Consider the following 9,190-nt stretch of genomic DNA (forward strand, 5'->3'; position numbering starts at 1 on the left):
AGCACCGCAAATGCACACGGCCTGTGCTTAAGCCACCAGACAAACATTCACTCCCTAAAAGTGCATTACTAATGTCACTTTGCATGCTAAGTAGCTACTAAGCTTATCAGCTGCAGCATTTAGTTAGTGATGAGGTCATGAAGACTCCTGCTAACAATGCCTCATCCTTCGGTGGCTTTCAGTGGCTGCTGTCAGTCAAGCGCAGATGGGCCACTTTATTTAATATTTCAATACAAATCATTTTCTTTGCTTTCAGCAATAAAAGAAAAACACTAAATGTGCTTTAAAAGAGCATGCTGACATATTTCTAACTCTAATAAGAGCATGACTAAAGGTAATTTCACTCGTTTGCAGTATACCATCGACCTTTCCTTCTTTCTGTCCTCGTGTTATTTACGTTTCACATTTGCGCTGCGTGTCCAAGCGCTTCCTTTCCAAGATTCCCTGTTATTCAGCCCACCTCTCGTCTCACCTTGAACTTCAGGTTAACCCAGCAGACATAAAGACAGGTTATCTGTCAATCATTATGGACCCGGGGGAGGTGCCACTGGATGAGCAGTGCGAATACCTGCCCTACGACTCATCGCAGTGGGAGATCTCCAGAGACAGACTCCGGCTAGGTGGGTAACAAGGAACAGTCAGAAAAAAGGGATGGTTGCTAAAGTAGCATAGGAGCCTGAGGTATGTGTGAGGACATGAGCAGGAGTGGATGAGAGGCAAATAGATGGGTGAAACTGAATTACTTTTCCATTTCCACAATCCATAATGGCATGATTCTGGATTGCTGCCAACTGGATAGAGCGCTGCCAGCAATAGTGCTAATGTTAAATATGTGCTCATTCCCAGAACAGCTTTTTAAAAATGCCCAGAAGAAAAGCATCTGTTCCACGACAGCAACTTATGGGAGCATGTTGTCTAATGTCCCGTTGCTCCTCCTTGTCTCCATGGATGCCATCTGCAATTTTTTTCCCATTGCAGATGGAACTGTTTATGTATTCCAGTGAGGCTAAAATCAAGCACGCATCAATCAATAAGCATGAATATCTTGTTGATTTTCTGCTCTTTCTCTTGACACAGGAAAAGTTTTAGGGCACGGTGCCTTTGGAAAAGTAATTGAAGCATCAATCTACGGCATTAGCAAGAGCAAAGGTTTGGACACGGTGGCTGTCAAGATGCTGAAGGGTGAGATTTGGCTTTGTGTGTTTATGTTCTTGGAAGGTTACCCAAAGTGAAGCAAATGCTAAACAGATTTGATGCAGTCAGAGTAATCAAAGTTAGGAGAAATTGCAGTGCAGTGCAGCCCACGCAGTTCATGTTTGTACAAGATATGCACACGTCAAAATACACAATGTGATGTGTTTTATTTGGAACATTTCACTTTGTATTGCAGACGGAGCCACGGCCAGTGAACACAAAGCCTTGATGTCAGAGTTAAAGATACTGATTCACATTGGCAACCATCTGAATGTAGTAAACCTCCTGGGAGCCTGCACCAAACCAAATGGTGAGGCCAAAGAATTACATGGATTATGTTTGCAAAATCCTATTTTTAGAATGTAATAAGTGGTATTAGTAATATTAGTACAAGTGTTTAGAAACCACATTGATTGAACTTCAAAGTAGCAGACCATATAGAGTGACAGTTCCAAATCTGCTTTGGCATTAACATCAGCACAAATACTGTGTACCAATAGCTTCGTAGCTTGGGTTTCCATGGCCGAAGAGCACCTGTAGGTGTGATCTGGAGGTGGCCCAGTACTCGTGTCCATATAGTGTATTAAATACATTTGCACACAGTCACCTAACAAGATAAATGAAGGTGGGATTGTTTTGGTAATGTTGTCACTGTTTCAGCCTTTGATCATCTATTTTCCTCTGTCAGTATTTTTGGGAAAGCTTCATGTTCCGGCTCTGCTCTTTTGTCCTGTTCAGTGTAAAAGTCCTTACATCATTTTGTCCACCCCCCTTTCCCTTATAGCCTGTAACCAAATGAGAGGTAAAACAGATGCCTTCATTCTTTTCCCTTTCACCCATGCATGATTTTGACCTATAGAGAATATTTTTGAGTCACGGACATCTGAAAGTGTTTATCCTAAACAAAAAGCAGCCAGGCAGCTAATCTCAGGCGGGAAATGGTCCAGCTCAAGCTGCAGCGTCTCTATTTCAGATACGGTGCGAGAAAAGACAAAAAAAGAGCTTGTAGACGAGCAGTGAACATGTGCTGAAACATTTGAAACATCTCTGTTACCAGGCCCGCTGATGGTGATTGTGGAATACTGCAAGTATGGGAATCTCTCCAACTTCCTACGAGCCAAGAGAGAGTTCTTCCTCCCTTACAGGGTAACACAGCGCTGCAGAACTCAAGCAATTTATTCAAACACTTTCACATTTGTTCTCTGATGGCAGCTCAAAGCTCAGAAAGACTATCTGTAATCATGTTTTCATTTTAACCTTTTAGTCTGTCTCATTTTTCTACCTCTGCTTTGTCCCCTTTATGTAGTTTCTGTTCACAAACTCAGTTATCTGCCATGTTCTGTAAGTCTTAAGCCCGATATTGATTTTTGAGATGATTCATTGAAACGCTTCCCCACTTAGGATCGCTCTCCAAAAACCCAGAGCCAGGTGAGGCGGATGATTGAAGCGGGTCAGATTGCCCAGAGGACTCGTCAACCGCCCTCTCCATCCTCCTCCCCGCTCACCGCTTCTCAGAGTCCATCATCCAATACGTCCAGTCAGACTCCCGCTGTAGAGAAAAGTGAGTCATTTTATGTGATTGAACTCCTCATCCCGCACCGCGCTGTTTTCTTTTCTCGCCGTGACTGCCCTCATCCTCTCCTTCTCTCTCTCCAGTGGAGGACTTGTGGAAAACTCCTCTGACGATAGAAGATTTGATTTGCTACAGTTTCCAGGTGGCTCGTGGGATGGAGTTCCTGGCTTCCAGAAAGGTTAATTCTCAGCATTACAGTGTGGACAATTAATGATTAAGCTGTGATGAATTGTCACCGGAGGTTAGCTTCAGAGGCAGCGGCTTGTAGTTTGGGGCATTTATGAGGGGTCCACAGTGGCTCAGGTGGTAGAGCAGGGTCAACCGCTAATGCTTGGCATCTCCGATCCCTTGGCTCAGAGTGTCATGTTCTGCCATGCTTCCTGTGACAGCTCCACTGGCATAGAGTATGCATCTGAATGGGTAATTGAGCGGTTAAGTGTTTTGTGCACTAAGGTGGAAGGACACTATGTGAGTGCATTTCATTTACCATCAACTTTTCAGTCCTTTGTGCCTAACAATGATCCCCAGTTTAAAACTAGCAGAAGAATATGGATGTTTTTGCATTGATGCCACAGTGCAATACACAAATTAAATTAGAAAGATTTTTAATGAAGAAAAAAAAAAAAGGTTTAACATTGGCATTTTGAATTGATTGCAGTTACGATATTAGTGGTTTTCTCAGTCCAACATACAACAACTCAGACCAACTGTGATGAAAGCACAAATTACCATTTCAGAGTCAATAACAGAAAGAAATTTATTAATTAAAAAGAAAAAAGTTGTCTTTAACAGCTGATATAATCTGGAAATCAAACTTAAGAAAAGAAACAGAAATAACACTGATTCTTTTCCTGAGGTTTAAAATATGATGCCGAGGACACAAAATATGAAGACGTTAGGGGATGGTGTAACTGCCTGCTGAATCACTAATTACTCTTAAGGTTTTAACATCAACTAAAGAACAGGTTAAGGAATTGACAGAGGCATTGCTTACCAGAATTGGCAAGGGTTTATGTTACAAATATAGCCCCAGTGATAGCATAACAAAGGAAACTGGACCCAGAATGGAACCTTGAGATACACCACAAAAGAAGAGTGTAGTTACCATTGCTGATGGAAAAAGACTTGAACCTGGGAAGTACTACCATAAATACCAATACATTGTATACAAGAACAATAAAGTCACCAGCATCAACACAGCATCAATACATTAAATGTCATTTAAAGGTACCATTATCCGTTGTTTTCTTTTGAGTTTAAAATATTGAAACCATTAAAAATACAGACAATGCAACCGGCATCAGAATAAAATGTAATCCTGTTCATCCTTACCTCAAACCTCGTCGATGAACTGAACTCATCGAAGCAGATTGGATACAACCCTCCCATCTCCAGACAGCGCACAACGCTATAAGCTAACAGTATGCCAGCTAATGTTAGGCTGTTCAAAAAATTGTCCTAAATATCACACGTTCCATCCGACAAACACTTTGATTAAATTCTCACATCGTACAAGAGTTTACTTGCTAAGCGTCACTGTTCAGCAATGTTAGTTACACCAATGTAAATCTCGACAGCTGGACTAAAGCCTAGACTCGCTACAGATTACTTGTCCTACAGTGGCCACCGTAGCTAGGCTTGTGCATTTCATTTAGCTTCAATCTACTGACATCTAGTGGTGAGACTTTATACACCGTAACTAAGATTTGTTCTCTTTATGAGAGCAATTACTGGTGCGTGTTTAAAGTAGACAATCGTTGTGTACTAACTGCATAGACAACATGAAAAAGAAACTAAATCCCAGCTTAGAAATAGCACAGTTTGTAGAGGCGCTTGACGTGTTATGGTATTTTATATATTCTGTTACCCTGTATGATCACTATTTTATTATTACCGGTATTGTTATATTATTATAGTGCCTTTTATGTTCAAATTTATTTTAGATACTCGAAATACATGTGAGCAGGTTAAAAACAGTAGTGTATTATGATTAATGAAGCGATCATTCAATCTGTTCTGCAGCAACTGCATTTGTTGCTCTGGTAATGTGGAGAAAATACACAGTAGTATAAACTGGGACTACTCAATTTAAATATTAAGCACAATTCCTAAGTACTTGTCATTTCTTATAGCGACTCTGCCACCTGACCTTGACACTGGAAGTGCATCAGGAGTGTTATCACAAAGTATCTAGGCCTCCTGAGTTATACTGTCTAACGAGCAAAATCTTTTGACTTAAGAGATAAGAGGTGAGCTTTTCTCAGAGCAGTTTTTATTGAAGTCCAAGAGATAGGACTAAACTGATTTAAAATTATATGACTTTTTTAAAATTCATGAATATTAAAAAAACATGAAATCAACTTAGAATTGAAGTTTTGTCTGCACATAAAATGACATTAAAAGCATTCAGGTACAAGTAAAGCAATAAAATTAAGATTGTGTTTTAATTTTGAGGAATACTCCTCGCAAACAGCAGAGATGTTTCAAAGCACTTCGATGCAAACTGAATTCTCACATTTTCCAGGCGTTAGAGAGGTGTGTTATTGGATTGTTTCAGTTTGACGGTGAGCTGATTTGATCCCCATGAACTCAAAACACTGTCAAAATAAGCTTTTAAAAATTGTGTTTTACCAAAACACTGATACGCATTGCTATGGTTCATTGCACTGTAACTGGATAAACGATTAAATCGGAAAAAAGGGAGCAGCTGCAACTTGTAATGAATGTGATACTGAGACTTACAACAGCAGACTGGCTGGCTTTATTTGACTCCCCCAAACCACTCAAAGCTGTGTTTGCTTGCCAGGTTTGTGAAGGGTGCTGGAAGAGATACAGTTCAGCCCCAGTTACAAACTGGCACACGCAGACACAAACACACTCCCTGGTTTTAAAAAATGGTCAATGGTACACTCTCCCAAATAACACTTACGCAGAGGAAACAAGGCGGACACCGCGCATGCAACCACTTAAAAATCACGCACATACTCAAACACCTGTCTGCGGAGTTATGATGTATGCGTGGTCCTGTGTGTATCCACAGTGTATCCACAGAGACCTGGCCGCCCGTAACATCCTCCTGTCAGAGAACAACATTGTGAAGATCTGTGATTTTGGGCTGGCCCGAGACATTTACAAAGACCCCGACTACGTCAGGAAAGGCAACGTATGTCACCACTTTAGCTTCCCGGGAAAGAATACACTTTTTAATTGTTATTATTTCTTTTTATCCACCCACATAAAGATTACTTTTAATGGCGAGTCTCAGCTGTGTTTTATCTGCCTGTCATATCTGTTTTAATGTTCTCTCAGGCTCGCCTCCCTTTGAAGTGGATGGCCCCAGAGAGCATCTTTGACAAAGTGTACACCAGCCAGAGTGACGTGTGGTCCTTTGGAGTTCTCCTTTGGGAAATCTTTTCACTCGGTAAGAAGTCGGAATCATAACACATGCACACGCATCTTTTATGTCATCTGTGCAGAACTCAGTCTCTTGTGATTGAAAATATCTATAAATGTCAGCCGGTGCCAAAAGCAATGAACTTTTACTAGCAGAACGAATCAGCATCCCTATTATACAAGTACTCAGTCATTTGTCTTCCTGTTCCTAATGTGGTGGTTGATGTTGGTCTTTTCTTAGGTGCATCTCCGTATCCGGGGGTACAGATTGACGAAGAGTTTTGCAAGCGATTGAAAGAGGGCGTCAGGATGAGAGCACCGGAGACTGCCTCTCCTGAAATGTAAGCATTTAGTTTCTCTCTTTCTTTCCGCATCTTCGAGAAAAAAAATGCTTCTGCTTTCAGGAAGAAAATATTGCTCTTAATGTCTTTAACTGGGTAAACCAGTTAGAAGAATGACTTCTGTTTTAATGTCATTAAGTTGATTTGCACATCTAGGGAACAATGTAGGATGGCATTTGTAGATGCATTTGAGGCTGTTATGCTTGTTAAGACTGCGCTGCCCTCTGCTGGTAGATATGGCATCATGCTGGCCTGCTGGCAGGGCGAGCCAAAAGAGAGGCCCACCTTCCCCGCCTTGGTCCAGATCCTGGGAGACCTGCTGCAGGACAACAGTCTACCTGTAAGTTCTGCTGGAGAGATAATGTCTCCAACTTTCTTCTGTAGTTTTTCTTTCTTGGGGTCTGGATCTTGTTCTTATTTCCTTCAGGATGGGAAGGACTACATCCCCCTGAACCACTCACAGAACTCTGAAGACGATGGTTTCTCTCAAGCCTCTTCGCGCCCGCCATCTGAGGAAGAACTGAGACTCGCTTGCAACACTATGCCCACAAGGTACAAGAGAGCAATCCCCTTTTATCCACCAGACCCCATAAAACGATATGAATGATACAGCAGATTGTTATTGTTGGATTTATCAAACTGTCACTTTTTGTCATGAACATAATGCATCATAAATACAACATATAATGATTCCAATAGCTGTGTAAAGATTCCAATTAATGTCCAAAAAATGCTGGTAAACTGAAATTTGTGTTTCAATTATTAAAAATAGAAATGCAATATGCAGCTCAAGTTTGTTTGCGATCATTGCCTTTTCTCTGTCTTTCGGTCAGGTATTATAATTGTGTGCCCTTTGCTGGCTGTGTGTTCGTGGGGCCGTCCAAAATATGCCAGCCCAGAGTGAAGACCTTTGAAGAGTTGCCTCTTGAGATGCATCCACAGAAACCTCCTCAAGTAAGCTTCTTATCCTCTTATCAGCTATCGGAAAATGTGAACTGACTGGTGACATTTTCTGAAAGCTTTTTCAGACTTAGACATTATCACCTATGTTTATTACTAAAAATGGTCGTTCTTGGTCGAGACAGATGTAGCACCTGCGTCAACCTGTGTCTTTTTTCCTCTAGGACAACCAGACGGACAGCGGGATGGTTCTGGCCTCCGAAGAATTTGAGAGAATTGAGCACAACCACGGGGGTGTTGTCTTGAAAAGGTTAAATGATATGAAAGCAAAAATCTGAATATCTGTGAAAACTGGAATCGAAGCACTAGACGTACGCAGCCAGCTGTTTAGTCACACCATCTGACATTTGGACCGCTACACACTAATTTCTCACCATGAAACAGCACAATGACTGTCGAGTTAAAGAAAAACTTTAGAAATGAATGCCTTTATGCTCCACATGTTTCAGAGTCAATACGAGAAAACATTTGCTTTCTTTTGCTCGGAAACTGCAGAATAGTCACCCGCTGCTTTATGTGGAACGAAACTAGATTTGCAAAGGAAGTAAGCATCAGTGCAGTCTCGATCTATGCATGGGTAAGTGGGAGTAAACAACTGTCTGAGTCATTCAAACCTGGGTATTAGCAACATTTTGAGAGTTGCAATGTTGTAAAAAGCCAACATAAACTAAAAGTGAAAAAAGCATGTTTTTATGGAGAACTTACTCCTACAGTAAAGTGTAGGAGGAGCCTATGTGAGCAGATGCTCTGATCAAAAAGGAGTCAAAAATAAATAAACTATCCCATTCTTTAGAGGATATATTACATAATATATAATATAGTACGTATATTAAATCAGTGTGTCAGTATCTTTGGTGCCTCTGAAAGTCTTTTGCTTAATAATGTCTTCAAGCAGCTGGGCTCCATCATTTTGCACAAATATTTCGTAAGTGTACATGCTGGGGATTGGTGTATTCGGGACTGTCTTGCAATAATAAGCTCATGGTAATAAACAGGGGAGTTCAACAATGATTATCTAGGTTATAGAGAATTGTATCAATCAAAATTCACAGAAAGTTGTTTAGCCTGAGTTGGGAGTCTGTAATTTTTTTCCTTCTTTCCTCAGTCGTATAAACAGTAGCAGCAGCACGGAGCCTCTGACAGCCTCCCACAGTTCCCCAGATCAAAGCCATGCCACAGGCAGCTCCAGGCTCCGGCCCAACTTCTTCAGCCAGCTGTCAGGTCAGACCTTCTACAACAACGAGTACGGACACCTGTCCGAGGAGGGCTTCTGTGACTTCTACTCCTCACCGAACACCACCTCCCCGGCCTCTTCGAATGTGTAATTTTACCAAAGATGCATAAAAAAGGGGTTTAACACAGACAGCTGAGGTTGAGGATGGTTTGCAGTAACATCTCAGTATTGACATGTAACTAGTCTTTTTTTTATATATTGAAGATCAGGTTTTAGATTCTCATGATTACTTTCATCTCGAAATCCTTCTTCTCTCAGACTGTTGCCTCAACAAATGGACTGAGCTACATGTGCCTGAAGTTCCTCTAACCAGCCACTGCGTGGCAGCATTATGACAAAAACAAACCACAAGTATTTTCTAGTCACACACATATATATATTTTTATCTTTTATATGCAGAGAATTCTTTCTTTATTTGTGCAAATTATGACTCATACAAGAGGAAATAAAGAATTTTATCTCCTTCTGCTTGTTTTTTCCCCAATGATGAATATG

At 41.0% G+C, this 9,190-nt stretch overlaps 1 protein-coding gene across 1 annotated transcript in view; it reads left to right on the forward strand.

Annotated features, from left to right (window-relative positions):
• flt4 (fms related receptor tyrosine kinase 4) overlaps positions 1 to 9,163 on the forward strand; it is a 47,185-nt gene extending 38,022 nt beyond the window's left edge. Inside the window, exons 17-30 of the mRNA XM_026190106.1 lie at positions 485 to 620; positions 1,078 to 1,182; positions 1,391 to 1,504; positions 2,252 to 2,340; positions 2,596 to 2,755; positions 2,851 to 2,945; positions 5,808 to 5,930; positions 6,077 to 6,188; positions 6,402 to 6,501; positions 6,736 to 6,841; positions 6,929 to 7,053; positions 7,335 to 7,455; positions 7,626 to 7,711; positions 8,567 to 9,163. Coding sequence (XP_026045891.1) covers positions 485 to 620; positions 1,078 to 1,182; positions 1,391 to 1,504; positions 2,252 to 2,340; positions 2,596 to 2,755; positions 2,851 to 2,945; positions 5,808 to 5,930; positions 6,077 to 6,188; positions 6,402 to 6,501; positions 6,736 to 6,841; positions 6,929 to 7,053; positions 7,335 to 7,455; positions 7,626 to 7,711; positions 8,567 to 8,786 — 1,692 coding nt within the window. The 3' untranslated portion in view covers positions 8,787 to 9,163. The remainder of the gene's footprint in view (positions 1 to 484; positions 621 to 1,077; positions 1,183 to 1,390; positions 1,505 to 2,251; positions 2,341 to 2,595; positions 2,756 to 2,850; positions 2,946 to 5,807; positions 5,931 to 6,076; positions 6,189 to 6,401; positions 6,502 to 6,735; positions 6,842 to 6,928; positions 7,054 to 7,334; positions 7,456 to 7,625; positions 7,712 to 8,566) is intronic.
• The last annotated feature ends 27 nt before the right edge of the window (positions 9,164 to 9,190 follow it).

The sequence above is a fragment of the Astatotilapia calliptera genome, chromosome 2 (genome assembly GCF_900246225.1).
Source record: "Astatotilapia calliptera chromosome 2, fAstCal1.2, whole genome shotgun sequence".
In the NCBI taxonomy this organism is placed as follows: Eukaryota; Metazoa; Chordata; class Actinopteri; order Cichliformes; family Cichlidae; genus Astatotilapia; species Astatotilapia calliptera.